This window comes from Trachinotus anak, unplaced genomic scaffold, assembly GCF_046630095.1.
Source record: "Trachinotus anak isolate AG129_WGS33_773 ecotype Australia unplaced genomic scaffold, CSIRO_AGI_Tana_v1 ptg000023l, whole genome shotgun sequence".
Taxonomy (NCBI): Eukaryota; Metazoa; Chordata; class Actinopteri; order Carangiformes; family Carangidae; genus Trachinotus; species Trachinotus anak.
In genome coordinates, this window is record NW_027273874.1 from 3,393,105 (window position 1) to 3,416,263 (window position 23,159).

General features: G+C 41.1%; 1 protein-coding gene and 1 non-coding gene across 2 annotated transcripts in view; one reads left to right on the top strand and one right to left on the bottom strand.

Moving 5' to 3' along the window:
• LOC139606945 (adipose secreted signaling protein) overlaps window positions 1–16,441 on the top strand; it is a 28,179-nt gene extending 11,738 nt beyond the window's left edge. Inside the window, exons 3-6 of the mRNA XM_071459408.1 lie at window positions 239–378; window positions 7,996–8,134; window positions 10,604–10,729; window positions 13,929–16,441. Of these exons, the coding sequence (XP_071315509.1) occupies window positions 239–378; window positions 7,996–8,134; window positions 10,604–10,729; window positions 13,929–14,029 (506 nt within the window). The 3' untranslated portion in view covers window positions 14,030–16,441. The remainder of the gene's footprint in view (window positions 1–238; window positions 379–7,995; window positions 8,135–10,603; window positions 10,730–13,928) is intronic.
• trnag-gcc (transfer RNA glycine (anticodon GCC)) lies at window positions 12,414–12,484 on the bottom strand. The gene has a single exon. It is a non-coding gene; the product is annotated as a tRNA-Gly (tRNA).
• Window positions 16,442–23,159: the final 6,718 nt, after the last annotated feature.

The window sequence follows — 23,159 nt, forward strand, 5'->3', positions numbered from 1 at the left end:
ACACGTACATGATGGGTACTCTGCACTGTGTGTGAATTCATAAATAAATTATTGCCTTTGTGTGCTACAGCTCCTCAAGCATTCGGACTACCAGAGCAGGTTTGAGTGATTGTAAAGTGCTCTGCTGTGGACTCCTCTGTGTCATTAAAAGGAGTTGGACTGCTGCAGTTCAGCCGCCCAGCGTGAGTGCTCATCTTCATATCTTCAGCAGCTCTTCCCCTCTTCCCCTCTTTCCCAGGTTGTGCGAAGGCAGGAGGCGTGCGCTTCTCAGAGGAACCCCCCGCCGCCGGAGCCCCATCACATGTTCATTTTGATGAAAAGCTGCATGACTCTGTCGTCATGGTGACCCCAGAGGATGATGGCGACTTCATGGTCAAGGTGCGTTTAAGCTAGCAGCAGCCTGACTCTTGACAGCCACAGCTGATGAGGGAGGTTTGTTTTTAGTTCCTTGATTTTCTGCATTTCCAGAATCAAATATTTCTAAGCACATGAACAGACACAGCACTGTTTTTGTTGTTGTCAGTGTGTCTCTACTTTGTATCTTAAAGTTTTTCTCCCTCACAAACACTCTCTCAAGCCCAAAAATCTTTTTCTGCTCTGGTTCATGTTCTGTTTGAAATTCATCTCCTGTGACCGCGCTTGTGTTTTCCACAAAAAAGAAAACCCTGTTCCAACCGTTTTCCATCGGGGTCATCTTCAGTCACTGCACGGTCACATCTTACAGTCGACCCACTGTAACATGCTAAGTGGACAGCGGGAGGGATAAATCATTTATTAAACCCTGTTTGTTTTCTGTTTTCTGTCAGTTCTCTTATGTGATCACGCAACAAATATGATTTGCCAACCCAGGAATGATGGCGACACAGTGACATTTTGATTCTGCATCACTGCTTTAGTTTTAAGGGAATCTTATGAGCCAGAGGATGTTACTGAAAGTGATGTATTAATAACGTGACTGAGTAATATTGTAATGTGTGCATATTTGGAGTGCTGAATTATAATTAGGACTCATTGACTCCTGAGATATTGTTCCATTGTTGTAACGCAGTCATACAGAAAGCTTAATATGATAATAATTATAATATAATAATGATGATTATACATAATTTTATAATATATAATTTATTATTTTAAAATGATAACATTGATAATGTGGCACATACTCTGAAATTGACATTTTTAAAACAATTTTTAAGTTTAGATAGTGAATTTCCAAATCAAGGCTATAATATTATAATAATATTAATCAGTATGGTTAATATTTTTATAGCACACTAGAGTCTATAGACTAAAGACACCAGAGTAATTTAGGTGCAAATTTGGATTCTTAATATACAGCTTGGGTCAGGACTGAGCCAAAGATGTGGCAGTGTAGTTATCTGACAGGAGGGAAGTGATTGATGAGGTCATGCATGACACATAGACGATGCACAGATTTGAACTGCGGCGCTTTAAAAAGGGTTAACCTGATTATTTTCTGCAGTTCACTCACAGCAAAGCCACAAATGTGTGTGCTGCATTTGTAGAAAAGCATCAAAAGTAGCAGGGACATCATGATCTGGCGTCAGTCCATTTCGTTTCAAGGAGCTGCACTGAAATACTGGAAATCTCGGGAGGCACGTCTTTATGAGATAATGATGAGCTTTTTCCCCCAAGCTCAGTTATCATCTGGCATCATCACATACTCCCTTGGATCAAAAGTGATCTGCAGTAAGGCGAGGCAGGTTTATTTATATGGCACCATTCAGACACAAGGCAATTCAAAGTGCTTTAGAGAGGCATGGAAATACATTTAAATGACAATGAAATTGCATTTAAGAATAATAAAAACACATTTAGGATAAAAAGATGAAAGATTGAAAGGTGCGACCTGTGGTAGAGTCTCTGCTGACACGATACAAGATTAAAAAGATGTTGCGTATGTAATTTATTGGTCAGCCACAGCCCTGATTTAAATGAGCTGACAGTTTCAGCAGATCTCAGGTATTCAGGAAGCTTGTTTCACAGGTGGGGAGCATAGAAACTTACCTTGCTTGGTTTTGATTCTGGGAACACTGAGTTTTCTTCCAGTTTTCTTCACAGGTTTCTCCCAGCCTACAGGCATTATTCAGTCTCCATCTGCATCATGGACACTGTGTACAAAAGATAAATTCATCCAAGTCCAAGTTAATTATCCTGTCATGGTAATAATCTCTCTCTCTCTAACACTTTGTACTGTTTAAACAAATGGAAGCAGGTTGGACAAGACTTTGAGGCAACAGCTTAAAGGCTGGTTACCAATACAAAATAAAGACACAATATCCCGTATTATTTCATCATCAAATGAATCAGTCTAGTGGTGGTTAATGTAATAAAAGCTCAGGCTAAAACAAGCTACAATACTAAAGACGTAATCAGACTTATTACCAACAATCAAACAAAGTAATTGTTTTTGAAACAGATGTTAAATGAGTTCAGTTTCCTGAAAAAAAACAACATACCTTCTAACAATTGTATCTGAATTGCCCACTGGCCGTGACAGTCTTGTCTTGTAACTGGTCATAATGAGGGACTTGACTTCCCCTGGACCATGTTTTTCAAGCGGTGGAAATACTATAAGAAGGTAACACTCTTTGATCTAGTGTGTCAGTCGCCTCATGAGCATCGATAGGTTTTATCTGCGAAGCATTCAGGAGAAGATTAAAGTCTTTTCTCATCACTGTTAATCTCCTCTGTCGGCTATAAAGGCACAGAACAATGATATCAGACCTCTCATCTTTTCTCCACTGTCAGCTCTTAAACCCTGGTGGTGCTCAACTCAGGAGCCAAGCAACAGCAACAGAAGCTGCCAAAGGCTCCAAACCTTCAAAAACTGTCATAATTGCAGTGGAAAAACTTACTCTTGTGTCTTAAATTTTATCAGTGGCCATTAACTTGTTTTAGCAGCACTGGCTTCATCAGCAGCGATGATCATGATGCTAATGAAAGGGATGAACAGATGAAACATGGTCTTTCTTAGTGCACAATTAAAACAGAGCAAATTTATTTCTGCTTTTTAAAACCTCTTTACTGCTACCTCGTCCTAGTAGCAGTTCGTCATGGCTTTCTCTTTTTAAATGTGTGTTGTAGTGAACTTGACTAAACATTATACCTGCATGTTAACATTGTCGCTGTGAGTGTGTGCTGATGTTAGCATTTAGCTCAAAGCACCGTTGTGGCTCACAAAGACTCTTGTTTTCAAATGTCAGATCAGGAGACCCGAGAGTATCACAATGAGAACGTTGTCCACAGTGTAAAAATAGCACCTAAATGTTTGAGGAAAAATTTGATATGCACACAGGCAGAGGACCAAGCTCGTGATTTATCTGTCAAATCATGGATTTGTGTCCGTCCAAGAGGCTGGCACAGAAAAATGAAGTGCATCTCAAGTAGCTTGTGTTTTCTGCACAGCTTTTGAAAAGATGTCCTGCCTGCAGGTAGAGTGTGTCCTAGAACTGTTTACATCAGTGTTACAGAACGACTTCAACCGACTTTGTTCTCATTTTCTGCCCCTTTCACTGAATAAACCTAACCTTCTCACTTTAATTGGTAAATTCAAGAAACAACTCTACATTTTATTTCTCACTGAAGAGGTCTGCATGTTTAAAAGGTAGATGTAACTTTGCCTTTAGGTTAAGCATATACGGCATCAAATGAAGACCTTCAGAGGGCTTTCAGGTTAACCTTTTCTCAATGAATCCCAAAGGAAAGTTTTGTACAACTAAGCCTTTCCAAGCGTTGAAACTAATTCACAGCCAAATCAATTTGCTTAAAAGCTGTGTGTGCCCGTGTCGATGGACTACAAACTTGACTGTGACCTTCACAGTTACAGAGCAGCCCGTTTGTGTGAGCCTGTGCATGTTTCTCAAAGCTCTTTAAGCGTGTTTGAGAGTGGGCACAGAGCACTGTCAGCCCCGTCGTGGCTCATCGTGGAGCTGAGGGGGGGGGGGTGTTGCTATGGAAACGGCCGGGTGGGTTTGGCGGTCCTCGCAGGCAGACCAAAGATGAGGTGGTGGGAGTGTGTGGGATGGAAGCGGCATGCATACAACAGCTGCATGAATGCCAGTTTCGATGAAGGTGATTTGAATTTCACACGGGGTCATGTAGAAACAACACACAACACTTTGTTAATTATTTTTGTGCTGTGCTCTTGTTTCTGATGAAGACGATGAAGCAGGGCGTGGAAATGAGCTGCTATAAGAGATCAGCTGGAGATGTGCTTATGAACTTTCACCACCAATCCACAGACCATGAGAAGGTTTACGTGCACGCTATCATTATGTAAATAACTGAGCTGCAGCTTACATGTTAATAACAGGAAGGATATGTGGCTTCCTACAGGAAATGAAGAGGCGATGCTCATTTTTACTTGTAGTTTACAGCTGCACTAATTAATGTTTTTTAAGGCAGCGCTTGTAGTGACAAACCTACAGAGAATTACAACTCTGACCTATTATTAGTGAACCTTTTAGCATTTTTCCACGCACTGTTCAGGATTTAAGCCGTGCAACTTAACTGCTCTGGTTCAGTCTCTTTGTTCTCTTTAGTGTTGTTCCCAGATGCAATAGGCAGTTGTTTAAAAAAAAAAGGAAGGATTATATGTTGTTTTTACATGACCCCACCTCATATATGAACAAAGGAACTAACTAATGAACATAGTGGAGCATTTAGCAGATTAAGAGACAGATATTTTCCTCTGGAGTTGGTGGAGACCAAAACAGAGCTAAAAGGAGAATGAATGCTGGACTTCATTAGGTGGCCATTAACACAAATGAAGGCTAATGCTAGTGTTTCTGTGATGTATATGTAAAAGACATGGAAACGGGAACGGGGGGACAAAAAAAAAGTTGAATTTAAACAGTTGCTCAATCGAAGTTCAGTTTTTTATACAAGAAAGTAATTTCATGCAGTGTTGGCTTGGCTGATTTTTTTTTTATACATTCTGCTTTGCATCTGGTTCCCTTAAAAACCTTTCTGTCACATCGGAGCACTGACAGAAACCAGGCTAAAGTGTTTACATACCACAGATATTCTGACATTCTGCAGCCCTGGTGTGTTTATCGAGTTGTGCTTACACTGATTATAACTGGAATTCAAATAATATAATTGGTGTGAGCTGCATGTGCATGAACCTTGAGAACAAAAAAGCCGACCCTTGAATTTTATCTATTGATTCAAGTTAAGCGTTAAACATGGTGCAACCCTACCTGCTTTTAGTGGAAGGACCCGAGTCTTAACCCTCCTCTGATGAGATGGTTTTATTCTTTTTTTAAACTCAGCAAGTGAAGGTGAATGAGACACAACCTACATTCTTTACCTTGTCCACAAATAATTGCAGGAAAGTGTATCCTAATAATTTTATCATAAAATATTCTGATGGTACTGTGATTTTGAGCCTTCTTCACAAGAACATGAGCCCTTCTGAGTGCCGCGATGGAATTGGTTTGACATCAACAATCACAAAAACACAGGAGATGGTCTTGACCCAACACAAAGGTCATCGAAAACCAGACACTCAGGCATCCTCCTATAAATACTTAGGTAGACAACTGTCTTTGCACATTGATAACCTGTGCAGAGATTTACTCCCTAAAGTGTTGGAGGCTGTTTGGAGCGAACAGCCAGATCATGCTGATATTGTACCAGGCAATCCTAGAGAGCGTCATTAGATTTGGAATGACAGCATGGTTTGGCAGCTGAAAAGCAGGGTTGTCAGTATGCACAAAAGAGCTATGAAGGTAATAGGGAAGAAAGGCTACGAGGCTGTGCAGAGCCTGTACGAGCAGGCAGTCATGAAACAACCATCGCAGACTCTCAACATCCCCTCCTCTCTGAATTTGAACCTCTGCCATCAGGAAGAAGACTCTCTGCCAAAGTGCAACCCAAACCACTCGAAGCCGTTGCACTGTACCCTCGACACATTTCCCCTTGGGTATGATTTTTATTTCAGCACTCTGAATGAATGAGTGTCTTTATGGAGTCACAACCAAATTTAGTTTTTTATTCCAACATTCCCAACAGCTGTAAACCAGGATTTAAAAGAACTCAAATATTAAAAGATAATTTTTTCTTAACAGATGTGTGGGGTTCTCCACTCTCTAGTCAGTAAACTCAATAAAAACAGAGTTTTACTGAATGAACTGTCTTCTTGAGCTGGGCTTCGTAACATGTGTGGTATTTCCCTACAACTTACATAAGAATGACACCATTGTTGTGGATGAACTCTGGAGTCTGACCCACTGCCAGTGCTCAGTAGTGTACAGATGCACCAGACTCCTAAACATGAGTTACTTTAAATGAAATGTTTCATATCAGTTCACATCTTTTTTTTTTGTCTCTGTCAGCGATGCATCTCACGACCTGAACCTCTTTTTTTTTTTTTTTGTCCAAACCCCCAGCGTTAAATCACATTTCAGTGCGAGTTCACAGTCTGTGGACATGCGTGGGACGACTCTCACAGAATGATTATTGTTTTTCTCTGCAGTGCTCCCTCAGTGTTCCCGCTCTCCGCTCTCACTTGATGCTGTTTGCAGCCTCTGCTCTGCCCGTTGCTTTAACCAGGGGGTGGTGTGGGGCTGAAACTGCCGTTTGCGGCTCTAGCTGGAGGGGCTTTAGGCTTATCTCTCCCTGCCTGCCCTTCCCTGCTGTCTCCTTCTCTCTCTCTCTCTGTCTCTCTTTTCATCCTTCCTCCTCTGTGAGGCTTTCCCTCTCTCCTCTCTGTGACAATTCCCTCATGAATTCCTCTCTGTTGCTGTTTCTCTCACTTGTCTGTCTCACAGTCATTTTTTTGTGTGTGGGTAATGAGAATTGTGTGAATTGTTTGTTGTTTGTAAGATAAAAGAGTGTTTGGTTTGGTTGCATCACCTTTGTGTTTCCGACCTGTTTTTTTATTTCTTCTTTGTCCTGTGCTGACAAACAGCCTGAATTCATCTGCAGTCTGATGGACAATCTTGTTTATGGGTCTTAAATTGTTATTATTTTTTTATGACTGATAATTTTTTAGGTCAAGAAGTTAATTGTCCAGTTTGTAAAATGTCTGAAAAGAGTGAAATAGGAATTCCCAGACCTAAAGGTGAAATTCTCACATTTGAGAACCTGAATATTTTGTATATGTATATACTGAATGAAATATCTCACTTTCCTAACTAACTCTATCAAGATATTTGAAAACTACAGGCAGATATCTCTGGTCTTAGTTAGGTCTTAGTTTCTAGACGTGAGAAGGGAAGACTGTTGTCATATGCATGAAGGCTCGGGCTACGATAACAAATGACAAAGGTCAGAGAGTCACAACTTTTCCACTTCTACCACACAAGAAATCCAGCTTCTTATTCCAGTGTGATTTAGCTCTTTGTGACCTCTGAAGTCCCTCCTCCCTCTGGGGGCCCTTCATGCTCGGGTGTTCAAGCTGTTGGAGAGGCTCCACTGCAGCCTCCACACTGATGTAGAAGGTGTAGCCACAAATAAGATTAAGCTCTTGAATTTGCTGAAAAATCCATTCATGGGATTAGTATTACTGGAAGATTTTTGGAGTTGAGTGAAATCCAGAAAGTAATTCAGGTTTGTTTCCTGTCAGGTTAAAATTGCAAATCTGGCAGAGGTGAGGGGATTAAAATCACCAGAGCAATGACTAATGATTTCAATTAGAGGACTCCTTCAAGGAAAACTCAGCCCAACAGTGTAGTATTTATGAGACCTACTTATCCATGTTACTCATAAAAATTAATCCCCTATTTATTGAGCTGTAATAGACTTATAGTATGCGATCTGAAGCCAAGCCAAAGCCTGCTTCCCCTCTGTATGAACCCCTCTCCATTATTCTCCTCTCGGCCCACCCCTCTCTCCCTATGGTGCAGTTGGATTAGTCCAAAGTTTATAGCAGGGAGAGAGAAGCCATTGTGTTTCCGCCAAATCGCTAAATCTTGACTCTCTTTGCCTTTCAACTTTATTAATATCTCTCCCTCCCCCTCTCTGTAGGTCGGCTTCCTGAAGACGCAGCACCGATATGAAATAGTGTTCAACTTGCCCGAGGTCCCAGCTCTGGGGAAGGATGTGTGTCCAGCTCCTGTGCCCAGTCCACACCTGCGGATCACCGATATCACACCGGCACCAGAGGGTAGGATCACAAGAGAGAGTGGAAAACAGAACATCAATAAACAACACAGCCGAGTTTGCAGAACTGTCAGAGCAGAGAAATCCTCTTGGCTTTCTGGGCCACGAGTAAACAACATAAATCAGAAAAAAAAAGTTGAGTTGTTATAATATAACTTAAAGTGTTTTTGTAATCATCTTGCACTTGGTGCAGTCGGTCTGTGCTGCATCTTTCCTCAGCGCTTCTCGTCACGCCACCAACAACAGGAGACTGACTTTGAACCAAAGTAGGTCATCAGCTACGGAGGAAATTTGTCCAATATCGCCCACTCAGCCTCTCGATCTGTGCGTCCTGTGTTCCTGTAACTTTTGCAACAAACTAGCTAAGATAAATTATGTACAAAAGAAAAAAAAAAGAAGAAAAAACTGCATGAGTTTCTTTAGAGGAGGCGGGGATGGATAAAGGCTGAATGTGTGTGTCGTGTCGTAATATGCAAATCTTTGTTTTAGTTGTGATCACACTTTCACATGGTTAATGGTGTTATCACAGTCTGTGAACAGTGAGCTGTGTATTGCAGCTTTGTTGGAGTCTGCACAGTAGCTCGATGTGGACAGACAGGGAGTCTGGTTTGTTGTCACTCTCTGTCCTCGTTTAACCGGCTGTAGCAAAGGAAGATAAAACCGCTAATGAAGGCAGGTGCTCAATGAGGTTGTGGCAATGATGGCAATAGAAACTGTTGGTGGTATTTTAACCACAGTGAAGTTAGTGAAGTCAGAGGCTCTTCATCTTTTACAGCATTATATTTGATCATGAGTAATTTTAGCCTTGAGTCGTGTCTGCAGTTTTCCTCTCAGCCCCCAACAACCAGCACTGAGAGGACGGTATGTTGCCTGAGAGGCGACGAGACCCGGGGCTAAAAAAGACAGAAAATGACTTGCTGCCGCTCTAAAGTTTAATTGCTGTGAGTGCACGGTAATAACTTCTAAGCACATTAACATTTTGATAAACTCAGAGCTTCTCCCATCTGGACTGAGGAAGTATTTTAGTAAATGAGTCAAACAGAAACTGTGAAAGCGAGGCGGTCAGAAAGGGATTTTGTAACATCCCCAGTGGAGGTTGTTATAAACCCTCCCCCTCTCTGGACTGTTCAGTACAAAAACAGTGCAGTGCAGAGAAGTGTTGGGAACCACTGTTTTAGATTAAGACAGGCCAAAATCACCACAGCGTATTTGCACAGGCTGGATAAAGTAAGATCATATGTCAATAGCAAACTTAAGTATCACTTTGCAGTACAGATACACATACATACACATTTTTGACAGGTTTTTTATAAGAATTGTTACCAGAGTAGGAACTGAAGTAGACCCCATAAAGTAGATACTGCATAGCACAAGCATAATATTTATTTCTGTCGCTCTACTTCTTGTTACCTGTCAGCAATAAACATATGTCTTATTAAACACATGTAGCACCTCAAACTTATATGAAGTCGCTTTGGATAAAAGCGACTGCCAAATGAGTAAATGTAAATATATATTTGCATTATATGCTCTAACCAAAACATTACTATTCCTGTCTGTTGCATTTTGATCTATTCCCTCTACTGTAGTAGTTTTTCTTGGATCTCTGTTCTAATTAGCTTCAGGTCCTACAAGCTGCAAACAGTCACTCATGACTTACATCCCCTTGAGATAAGTGTCTCTTAATATTAGACTTTTGCCCGTCACGAGTTATATTTCCAAACAATATGCAACATTAATTCAGAGTGTAATATATAAAAATAAATAAATACAAAGTTTGGTCTGTGCTCGTTTTTGTTGCAGGCAGATCTGAGGGAAATACTTGGATGTAATTCTCAGCTGCAGTGTTACAGGCTGCACTCAGGACCAGATGGCTGAGGATTACAGCAGCAGACAGTTCAGACAGTGCTAGCTCAGCAGTCCATCTCTGAGGAATCATAAAAACAAAACCGACTTTCATATGTTTTACCCCTCTGTCTTGATTTCCTGTCACTGTTTGTGCTGTCAGAGGTAAAGCCCGGACGACTGGCACCTGCGCAGGCTAAAAAAAACAAAAAGCTCTGTGACAGACGTGTAAAACTTGATTCAGTGTTCACCACTAAACCTGCTAATATGGGTCAAAGGTGCTCCTGAATGTTTCCGAGAGTCGTGCCTGTAACTAAAACAGGTTACTGACCTTAACTCTCAGCTCACTGTCAAACCCTTTTCTATCACTCTGTGAGTGGAGCTGTGCGTGTGCGTTAGCTGATGTTAAAAGCCACAGATGTACAGTATGTCTATATTTATCTGTGTGTGTGTGTGTGTTGATTATATTTGTGTTTACTCATCAGCTGTGTTTATGTGTTTATCATCATGATGACATTTTGTTCTTGTTCACACAAGAACAAGTGTGTTTGTGTGTAGTAAAAACTTGGCACTACAGAGGAAACCCAACCTCTCTTCCTCTCTGTTTGTGTCTCTCTGTGTTTTCCAGGAGGTCTGAAGGTAACGTGCGAGTACATGGCCCAGCAGGAGGGAGTTCTGTGCGAGGAGGTGCTGCTGCTGAGCGAGACCAACGAGGACGTCTGTGTCAAAGTCAAAGTTCACGCCAGAGTCATGGGTGAGGCCGCTTTAACAATTTAAATGATAATGATGTCATTTTTTCTGCGCACCACACTCCAGTCCGTCGTTTTTCTGCTGCTTATCTGAGACGACGAGACCCTGGGCAGAGACGAGTAAAAGAGCCCCCACCCCTCCTATATGGACATATAGATATAGACAGACTGGAAGAGGCACAAAACAAGTACCACCACAAATAGAGCACTATTTGTAGTTGTTCTCTGTCCTTTTGTCGTAATCTGTGTCTCTGTGTTCATTTATTGTCTCTTCGTGGTCGTTTATCGTCTCTTTGTGGTCATTTAGCGTCTCTTTATGGTCTTAACTGAGAAATATTAACAGTCACTTCATACAGAGGCTCTGAACCGGGGTCCTGAGTGGTTACAGGGTGCCATAAATTTAGCATTACTTTTGACTTCTTTATTGTAGGTCTGAAATAGATATTTGATTTTCATTAAAGATTAATTTGACCATTATTTTACCAGTTTATCCTTTGGTCCATAAAAGTAAAGTCTAAGTGGAAGTTTAAGTTGCTTGTAGTGTCTGAATCAACAGTTGAAAACCCAAAGAAACCTCACTCACTATCACATAAGACAAAGAAAAACAGGAAATCTTCACAATCAAAAGTTTAAAATTAAATGATTCATTGGTTATAAATAGCTGCAGCGTCTCAGTAATCGATAGGTTTACTGCAACATCTGGTAGTCTCTGGTTTCTGTTTTTGTTTCAAAGTTAGACCTGTCACATGAGCAGCAGGTTGAGTGTTAACACTGGTGCACTGCTGCCTCCTGCTGGTGAGTCTCCATTTAGACTCTGTGTCACTTTAACAACACAAATCACGAGCGAGTCGACAATACCCCTAAAAAAAAATAAGAGATTAAATTCACACACAGTCTCTATAATGAAAACACATTATAAAAAATTTAGAAGAATAACTAGAACTTATTTTGAGATGAAAAAAACAACAACTGAGTATGAAATCATTGGCATTGTGTTGTTTAAAGAGATCCAGAATGGATGGCCGTTATAAAACAGAGATCTTTCCTGCAGCTGTAAGACAATAACAAAGCAGCTGTCCTGCGCTGCAGCTCTATTGTTCTGGTCTCAGAGCAGAGGCTGAATTTCCTACACTTGAATCGGTGTCAGTAAAACTGCATTAGCTGCTGGTATTAGTGTTGGCAGATGGAGAATTAGGTAAAGGGGGTGTATGTGTATTTCCATCTGTGCCTGCGTAAATATAGTGGAAGTTGTGTGTGTATTTCTGTAGGCATGCATTTGTGTGTTTGAGGATGAATGGCGATTGTGTTTATATTTACTCACGTAGCCTGCGTAGCCTGAACATCTGTCCAGATGTCTGTGTGTAATTGAGGCCTGGGCAGCAACCAGATCAATGGATTAAGCTCTGGCCTGCACTGTGGCTTTATTAGATCAGTGACAGAGGGAGCACAGTGGACTGACACTGGGTTGGCTCAGAGTTTGATCTGAGCAGAAATGCTCAAATGTTGATTATTGATTATTGTGCAAACTGCGTACTAATACATACTCATACATACAGAAAACAGTTGTTAGTTGCAGCCCTAATGATCTTAAGTCTTTCTTTAATATAGGAAATGACTGCATTTGTCTGCATGGTCCTTTCTGTTATTCTGTTATGTAATAGGTGGGGAGAAAAAAAAAAAAAGGAGTTTTGCATTGGCCGGGAATCGAACCCGGGCCTCCCGCGTGGCAGGCGAGAATTCTACCACTGAACCACCAATGCATTGATATGAATAATTTGTGCACCATTGGATTTGAGCGAGGTGTAACTGTGGCAGGAGAAACACATTTAAATTCTGTGGTTTAAAGGTTTTATGACGAGTGGTTAGAAGTTAAAAAATGTTGATTGTATGTGTTAAATTCAGAGTATTTACCTAAACTGACGCATTCATAAGTCACCATGAAAAACAACCGCAGAGGTTTGATCACTTCCTGATAGCACCGAGGGAACAGTTTGAAGTCCTGGGTCTTGTGTGATTTTATGGTCGTAGTGTGCTCTGCTGCGTCTGGGGCCGGACACTTCTGCATGAGAGGTTTCTTATGGGAGTGTCTTCACTGCATGTGAGAGGGAGGGGGGCGAGGGGGAAGTGTTGCCCTGAACAAAGCCTCTCAGTCAGTGCTTTCTCCCACGCTGTGCACACACTGCACGGCTCAAACTCCTGCAGGTTGGGAAAGCATATGTGACTCTAACATTTCATTTAAAAATCAAGTCATTCGCGTTTCCTTCTAAAATCAAATCAGTTTTAATCCACGTTGATCTAGTGAAACCTCATTTCTCTTTATCTCTGGCAAAAGTCAGTCTTCTCTTCTCCAGGTTATTCAAAATGCTGCCACAAGACTTTACTATCAAAAACAAGGGAAAGAGAAGACACAGTTGGATTTGAAGATACTTCTGATAACTTACAAGGAGCAGCATGGCGAGGCTCTGTGCTCTCATCAGATCTGCTCACGGTTTAGCTTTGATTTGTGACGTGGTCGGACAGGACGGCCCTAAACCAGCCCTTTAACTCTCTGCTGAGACTCTCAACCAAATCAGTAGCATCTTTTTTTCCCTTTCTCTATAGTAAACTCCAAATAACTGTAGTGTACAAAAATTAATCCCACTGCTGCAAATAATGAGCAAGGTTTAGAGTCAACATCACTGATGTGCAGTAGATTTGTCTTTTGGTTAATTTGCCTAAACATAAATATTCATCACTTGTTATTTCTTCAAATGTCTCTGCAGTGATCCTTTCTCTGATTGATGGTAATGAAGTTAGCTGGGTGTTTTAAAGCAGGGAGGCAGGCACTCGCTCTTGAATTGTCCCATAATAACATCAATCATAACACAGAGCTGCCAGATAGACTGAGGACGAGGGGTGGGGGGGAGGGGGGGGGGGGCTGAGCTTCGTGTTTTTATTCACATTTCTGGCAACTTTACAAAATCAAGATGAGAGTTTACATTTTTTGAGCTTGAGATGTGTCACAACACAAGTGGAGATCATAGAAAATGTGTGAAAGATGAACAGGTGATATTTTATCCTGCAGAATTCTTCACTATTTCTCTATTGAAGAAGTGTTTAGCCCACTGCCCCCTGAGGTTTGGAAAGTGTTTGACGAACCTCTCAGATCAGGGACTTCATTCCTCTCTCTCTCTCTCTCTCTCTCTCTCTCTCTCTCTGATCCAGATCGTCACCACGGCACGCCCATGCTGCTGGAGGGAGTTCGCTGCATCGGGGTGGAGCTGGAGTATGACTCTGAACAGAGTGACTGGCAAGGATTTGACTGAGCCACCTGGAGTACATGTCCACAAACACACACACACACACAAACACACCTGTCGTCTTCACAAATAGAAAAAGAAATTAAAACCTCCACAGTTTCCCACTAACACACACACACAGACATGATTTTGTGCCACGTGTGGTTCATCCTAACTCGTGTTCAGTTTTGGACCTCAGAGGAAGAGGATGTCTCGTGTCGTTAGAACAACATTCCTGGGCTGTGACTTTCACCGCAACATGGACAGCATCTGAACGGACATCTCTCCACCTTGCCACGTCCTTCTGCAGCTCCCCCGGCCCTCCTCTCTCCTCCCCGTCCTGCTGTTTTTCCTCTGCGTTCCCCTGACTGAACCTCTGGAGGGCAACAGTGGTCTTCATAAGCAGTGCAGCCCTCAGATCCCTCTCACTGCCTCTTGTGCTCCGGCTCACTATTTTCCCGATGTGCAAAACGTGCAAACTTTATCCAACGTAAATTTCTGGCTTCGAGGGTGTAAATGAGGGAGCGTTTATTTAAGAGCAAAGCTTGAAATTGAGCTGAAGGAAAGGAACAAATCTGCACAAATCAGGGAAGTACAGCTGAACTTAGAGGCAGTGCTGAGGCTGTGATGTCTCTGATTGGCCACAAGGGGGCGCTGCAGACCACTGTATGTAATGCTCCCCAGTCTGAAGGCTTCCTGTGGTCACCTTTCTCCATTAAAAGGAAAAATCCAGCTTTGACATTCTTAAGCATTCATGCAATTAAAGTCTGTCAGGTTCAAAGCATTTCAGGGGCTGTAGTAGATATTTCTTTTGTACTTTACCTCAACCTGCCCTGACTACTCCTACTTTGGCTTTATGTATCTTTTTTTTTCTTTCTTTTTTTTTTTTTTCTGGACTGCCTTTTAGTCAAAATCCCAAAGAGTGGGCGCGAAGTTCAGTAGGTGTTTGTGATGATATCATTTGCACCTGCTAAAATGAAGAGAGGGGTTTTTCTTGTCATTTAGAAAACAGAAAATGATGCGGGATTTTTTTTCCTCCTTTAAAAAATAGCTCATCAGTCTTTTATTGTGAGGAGGTGACGCCAAAATCTGAGGTCGACTTGTGATGTTTTCGGTCACTGATTCAGAATTTTCTCTGCATATCTTGACACGTTGTTATGTTTGGCCACTTTCCACAGAATTAAAAAAAGAAAAATTGTACAACAAAAGGACAAAATTGGCCCAGAAATGTGACTTCACTGAGCATAGCCAATTAAATAGACTTGAAATTATTAGTAAATCAACAGAAAATTAATCCACAGCTATTTTGATAATTGATCAATCATTTATGACATTTTTCAAGCCAATCATCATTGGAAATTTAATCTCTTTGGGTTTCAGGGTGTATGTTGGACAGAAAACATACACTCGAACACACCACCTTGGTGTGTGGGAAATTTTAAACTGCATTTTTTCACTTGTTTGACCAAACTTTTAATCCATTAATAAAAAGAAAATCATCTTTAGATCAACCATGAAAATCATCTTTGGTTGCAGCTCCAGCTTTGAAGTGTTTTTGGTGGATTTTTCCTTTAAGAAAAAGGCCCTTGCTGCCGCTCCAGTAAGGTTTAGGAGGTATGAACATTTAGTCCCTTTTGTTTAAATTCATGAAGCCTTCAGAAAGACACACGTAAGTGCCTTTCATTCCACCGTCCTGTCTCTCACTTCACTTGAGCCTGATGTCGTTTTATCTCCTGTACGTCCTCTCAACACGCTGGATTAACCACCAGACAAACACATGGACCAGTTTGGAACAACAGGGAGATGAAGTGAGGACTGTATGTGATCAAACAAGGGGAAATAATTTAAAGAAAGTTAAAAAAAATTGTGTGGGTTCAGGAAAGTGTTGCCATTACAGTCCAGCCTGTTTCAGTGTTTAATCCCACTACATCCACCAGTTTGCCTCAGTCAGGCGTGTTCGACTCCCGGCCCCGTCGCTCTCATCACAGCAGGAGTGCAGCTCAGAGAGAGTGGACAGGCCTCGTCGGCTCTGCCTAATTTACATTTTTGTTACATTTTAAAGAGAGAGTGCCATGATCTGGCTGCACTGCCGTCTTCCCCTCCTCTTCCTCTTTCTCCCCCATCACGTTTCATTGTCTGTTCTTCTTCTGTTCATACCCTGTTGAATGCATTCAGCCTTAAAGGAAATGACTCTGTGTGTAATTTCTCTCTCTGTTAGACCACAGGCCGTTGGTGTAGTGCAGATTAAATAGATTTATTTGATGTTTGCTTGCACGTAATAGGTCAGAGTCTGGTTTGTTCCCTCTTAGTGTGAAAGTTCAGTGCTCAGTAGGTTACTGTCTGAAGAATGTCACAGTTTATCTGTCGGTATCTGCTTCCTGTGTGTGTGTGATTTGTATTTTTAATGTCAGATATGAATAAAAACGTGTGTATGTTTGAGTTTTGTTACTTCTTGTGGCCTCTGTCAGTTCATTGCAGGAACAGCTGGTGGCAGTCTACACCACTGCAACAGTGTTCGGTCCCAGCCAAGCCAACTGTGGCTTACACATGCCCTGCACAACACTTTGTCCTCCTGGCGTTGCCTCTGGTGCACAAAATATTTCCTCATGTGATTCCAGTGGGGATTCAAAAACATCCAGAGGCTTTATTTGTTTATTTGTTTATTTATTTTCCCTAAAAAATAACAAGACCAACATTTTGGATGAGTGTGAAAGTCGTCTCGGGGCTGGGTTTATTTCAAGATTATCCACATTCATCCTTGTGCAGCACAGTTTCACCTCAGTAACGTGCAGCTGGTTCTGTTTAAAGAGCAAAAACTGGTCATTTGAAGTGAGTGTGTTGCACAGAGCTGGTGTGAGTGTGCAGACGGGTTCAGGTGTCAGAATACACCTGTTTTTAATATTCAACCAGCAGGGTTAAGACTCAAAGACATCTTTGTCCTTATTTTACAGAACTATGATCAGTAGAATTCCTGTGGACATAAATCAACTTTTTAATTGTGATTCTTTTTAGCGTTTAAAGGTCAGAAATCCCATCAGTGACTAAATCATCAGAAACCAGAATCTCTTTTTTTCCAACTTCTGCTCTTTGCAGTGATGTGAATTCCTTTGCTGCTTTATAATTATAAGAGATTCATTTGCATTGGAAACGTCATATCCTTGAATTTTTTTATTTCCTTAAAAATAACTTACTTATAAATTAACCCTTAAATTTCCAATGGGGAAACTTAATTTTTTTTTTTAACGTGGTACCTGCATTAATCTGACTCAAAATGAAGAAATATTTGACGCCTTAAAAATTCACAATAGGTTCGGCTCAGGATTGACTTTCTTTTTAAAGAGGCATTTATTAGAAGGTGTCAACTTATTACAGCCTCTCAGGTTTTTAGAGGAACTCTGAAACAGCCTCACAGGAGAAAACCGATCAAAACGACAACTTGTACTTTAACTTTCATTTCCATTTTGAAGTGTTTCACCTTTACAAAAATCCGTCTAATAAACAAAAGGCAGGAGAAGGTGGCGGACAGTCCTGCTGTGGGAGAGGGCAGGCTGGCCTGAGTCTGCGTGGACGTGGATATTTAAAGAAAACGGCCCTTTCATCGTGATGAAGACAAACTTCTCTCAACAACTTGGTTTAAAACTTCATTTAAAACTCACAAAGTTTACTGCAAAAGATAATGAGGCGAAAACGACTGAGGAGAGAAGCGTGGACTCTTTATTTCTCTCTGGCTTATTTCCAATCATCATATAACCGATCTTAAATAATCTCAGCCTTTCAACCTGCAAATAAAGGCTCTGTGAACATGTTCAGAAATCATTATTGGTTATGTTTAACTGGGAGAGTAAAGGAAAAGGCCGGGAGGTGTAAACACGTCAACGCGTTTGGTTCAGGAGGAGGAAGGAAAGTTTGAAGGAGCTGTTGAGAACAGGAAGATCCGGCTTGTGTCCTGAACTAAACCCGGACTCCGGAGCCCCGCCGCAGCCCGTCAGGAGGGACCAGATGTGGACCGGAGCCAGATGTGCGCCTCGTAATAACGCAAAACTGCAGAGGATCAGTTTTGTAAGAGGCGAAGTATTTTAAATCTCCTGCTAAAGTAAAGTTCAATCCTATTTTAATAATAGTACAAATATCTGTATACAGCTTTTCACATTTTATTTTGAAAGGGGCTGATATATGAACTTGAATCAGACAGTTTCTATGATTATTACTATGATCAGTAGCGGTGATATAGTAGTAAAAGTGTTGGTGGGGTGAACCAAAGTACAACATACATTAACAATGAGCTCGTTACTGCGGGAGCATCTAAATTATTCACATGTTGGTATGTAGCCTATTTGTTTTATATTGGTAATGTATTGGCAATATATTAGTTATGTATATTGCTAAGCTCGGAGCTGCAGGTGGTTAAAGGGAAATGAGTTACAATTAGTTAAATCGATCAATGCTCGAAGAAAAAAACTAACTCCAGAAAAATATTGTGTAACTTCTTCGCCTTAAATCTTTACAATACTTTATTTTGTTAAATTCCATTATTATAGGCGACGTGTATATGATGAAGGTGTAAAACAAAAGGATTTTTATCAGCATTTGTTCATTGATATTATGTTTTCATCCCCCCCCCCCCCCCCCCCCCCCCCCCCCCCCCCCCCACTGTCGCTGACAGTAGATATAGATCCAAACAGGCTTGTTATTATAGGCGACTCAGATGTGAAACAAACAAACAAACAAAATAACAACAAAAAAACAAAAAAAAAAAAACAACAACAACAACAACAAACGGGCCTAAGTTATTCGCAGCACTCAAGAATCTGGGCACCGAGCCTTAATTTTCTGTCAATAATAATTCATACGTTTGTAAAAAGGTCTGAGTTTCGTTCAGATGAACTGACACGGACAGTTCTGAGTCCGCTTTTTGAACGAAATGATCCCCTGCACTTTCCTGCCACGTCTCCTGTGTCCTGTCTCAGATCAGATGGGATTCACCTGCACTGCGCCACATCACGGCAGTTCAAAGGAAATAAAGGTTAAGTAACGGATTTGTTTCTTCATTATTTATTTTATTTATTTATTATTATCATATTCTGCCTATAGAAGTGGCGTCCTGAAGTTGCTTGAGCCAGTCTGGCTCCAGCCTCTGTTTGTTGCTGTGGACAATAAACTGTGTTTTCACTCCAAACGGTGCGTAAAGCTGGATGTTCACCCTCCTGCACGTTTCTTCTCCTCCTCCTTCCAAGGTTTTATTTCAGCAAAAGCTGCACCTGCATGCTGCCTGATCTTTCTCTCCAAGAAAACCACCTCCTCCACCTCCACCTCCACCACCACCACCACCACCAGCAGCAGCAGCTTTACGGCTTTTTTACTGGATTAAAAAAAAAAAAGCGGCTAACTTAATTGAAATAATCGTGAAAGCTTTGTGTAACGCTCCGCTATTAAAAATAGACACATAATACAGCTTCCAGGGACATATTCAGTCTTGTGTTTGTGGTGAAACTCTGATAAAAGACGCAAACCTGCGTCTGTCTCTGGATTTAAGTCGAGGTTATAAAAAAAGAAAAAAAAAAATCTGGGCACGAAATCACAGTCTCGTCGACTGTTTGCCATTCCTGCACAGATTTGTCTGGAGCTTGTGCAGGATGTGTGAACTCTGCGTGGCCCTGTGCCCTCTCCCTGACCCCCGGGAGTACAGTAATCTCTGCTGATTGATCTGATTGATCAGATTTAACTCCACGGGGCCGCAATCCGGGCGCACACGGGAGACGGAGAGCAGGCAGTCACTGTGTGGTGCAAACAAAGCTTTTTTTTTTTTTTTTTTTCCTCTTTTTGGCCTGGAGGCTTATTCAGACCGAGAGTAGATGTGTTTTTTTTTTTTTTTACGTCTGGCTACAGGCATCAGTGTCATGAAGCAACAGATATATGCTCCTTTCTCTGCAGTGATTTCATGTAATTGGGGTTTTGAGAAGAGCAAATATGAAGACAAGATTAGAATAAAATGGGTTTTGAAGTCTAACATCTTTAGATTTGATCGTTAAAGCGAATCAAGGATCCAGTTTTCTCTCTGCTTGTGTTGGTTTCAGGCTGGAACTGCATTCACATCATCAGGGGATAGGAAAACTTTCTTGAACACTAATGAAATTATTTTACAAACAGGAAAGTCTGCCATAACTTGTCTAAAATGCAAAAAGTTTTATGAAACTATTCTAATAATTATGTGTATATATCATAACTCTTAGGAGACAGGCATCATTGCATTTGAAACTTTTTTTTTTTTTTTTTAAATGACATGAAAAATTACACAAAAAATCAGGAGAAAAGAAATTGAAAATGTAATTGCAGGTTTCACAGATGTGGTCAGAGAAGATTTCTGTCACATAAACAGTAGCTAACAGTGACTGACTAGTATACAGTGGTCTGTTTTATACAAGTCCACTTCTCCAGTCACAAGTGTGGACAGGCCTGCGGGTTATCCGCTGTGCACGGTGGAGCAAGTATTCAGACGTGTTACCTGCAAAAGTCCTGCTTTTAAAATGTTAAAACAAATCTTAGCAAAATAAAGTATTATTATTATTTATATAGAAATACAACAATATTGATGCATTATCCTGTAAACAGCATTTTAATGTTGCAGCAGGTTGAGATGAAGCAAATTTGAACTACTTAAAATACTGTTAAACTTAGATAACTATTCAAATACACTTATTAATCTACAGGAACGTGTCATTTTCAATACAAGTGAAATATGTAATATGATGCTTTTTTTGGTTTTGCAGTAGTTTCAGTCTTATTTCAAACTCAATTTGTGATTTAAAAAAAATGTTTTTGTTATTTTATAATTTTTGTCTATTTTTTTCTTCAGTACCTGTTAATGAACAGACTAGAGCTTTATGTGCAGGTGTATTTGTGAATACTAATGGACCCCAGGACGACTAGAAACTGCATCAGTAGAAACTCAGCAGGGATCCTCTGAACAAAAAAAAAAAAAAAGCTGTAAATGCCATAAATGTATAAAAATGTATCAAAAGAATATTTTTCCCTCAGAAATGTGGTGGAGCGTAATTGTAAAATAGCAGACAACTGAAATACATAAAAAGCTATAAATACCTCAGAACAGTACTTATTCACCTGTGTGTCTGTTTTTGAACTATTTCAACCTTTTTTTTTAGCCTCTTTACATTTTGCATCAAGCCACCAAGAAAAATGGAGGTGTCAGCTGGTGCAGCGAACATCCTGTACAGCAACACTGGGCCAGCGAAAGCAGCTGCCAGACAGTTGTTGGTATTAATACTATACACAGTTTGACAGAGTGACACAAAAATGTGCCCTAATATGCCTAAAGACTGAAATCAAAATATGAGCAGTCGTCAGGGAAGCTAAACGTGGTAAAAAATCTGCTTTTTGGATGGTTTTAGTTGTGCATCAGTGAAGGCAGAGAGGGTGGAAACACTGGAGAGAAAGAGGAAGGAGAAAAAAGTGTGTATCTGTCTGTGTGTGTGTGTGTGTGTGTGTGTGTGTGTGTGTCACAGCACAGCAGCAGCAATCAGTCCCCTCTTGTCTCGCTGCTGAGTGCAGCCTCTGATTGACAGTTTCTATTCATCCTGTGTGAGATTAGGCCAGCTGAAAGGAGTAACGACCCATGGCTGTGTGCAGTAATTACGGCCTCGGATAAGAAAAATAAGAAAAAACACACACAGCAAAACTATAATTATATAATCCCGCTCAAAATGCCCCCTTTTTTTCCCCCTGCAGTGTTTTCAAAGACGTTTCACCTGTAAAGAGGAAATTCCAGCCAGTGTTTCAGTCATTCCTGCAACTGAAATTATCTCACAATCACAACAAACTACAGGCTGCACCATCAACATCAAGCTGGTCGAACAAAATGGACTGGTGTTTGATAAAGACGCCTCTGCATACATACAGTAAATGACCGTGAATGAGATGTTTTATCTGCAATGGAAAACAAATAGTAACCCCACTTTATGCTCTTTTTGTCATGTGGTGCTTACAACAGCTTGTGCGTTAACAGCTTCTTTAGCTGCTGAAGTCGCCATCTCCATTTAAGACTTGAGGCAACTGTTGTAACAGGAGCACCTGTTAAATCTGTGATAACTTTTGTCTGGACTGTGGATTGAACCCTCTCATCGTTTTCAGGCTTTTGTGGCTTGTGATGTTATTGTGTTGGATTACATTAGATTGTGCACGTGTTGCTGTATCTTTGTGCAGGTTTCACCACTATGGTTTGTCTTGAAGACCAATAATGTTTTTTCAGACTGAGGCGATGTTTTATGCTGATATCTGACCATTTAGATGCCAAAAACTGATATGCAGGCTTATTCATTGTGTACGCTGCAATTTTTGTCAGGTTGTGTGCTTCTGAAACTGCATACAGAGACATAATAAACTCACTGTTCAAATCAAAACCAGTAATTGAAGGTTTCACACCTCCTTATGGCAGAGCAACCTAGTTTGGTGAATAAATCTCAATTATTTTCACAGCCCAAAGGCACAAATTTATCCCGGCGCCCTTATCAACAACAAAAGGCCTCTGCTGTCCTTCAGCTCTTGATTTGTAAATGTCAAAGTAAACTGTGTGGTTCATTAGCTTTTTCATGAGGAGTAAATCTATAGAAACATATGTTAACATTTGGATATGGACCTGTTTGCTCCATCACATTAGACTGAATATCGGTCTTTATATATAGGCCTATATATCGGTCTATATGTGTATATATAAAAGTCTGCATGGACCATCTGTATCTCATGCTTTCATATTGATATTCATATTGCTTATTCCTTAAAGGGGGTTCAATTGTGATGCATTTTTGCCCGTGGGTGAGGTTTTACCTGGCTGGGTGAGTGGCGGAGCTGTGAGCCCGGCCGGTGTGACGGGGCTGTGGGGAAACCCGGGCAGGCAGCGCTGCGTTTGGCGCTCACATCCATCGTCTCATGCCTCCGCGCCCGATCTCGGTTTGCAGCGCCGCTCGTCCTCCTGTCAAAACGTCGCCCTGCCGGCCGACCAATCGGCGACGACCCTGCGTGGGCAGGAAGTGACGTCACGGGTCTCTTGCCTCTGTAAAGTGCACCGTGTCGCCACAAATGTTATCCACACACACCAACATCTCTCATCTGTCAGTGCGGGCAGGGCGCATCAGCCGCACCGCGC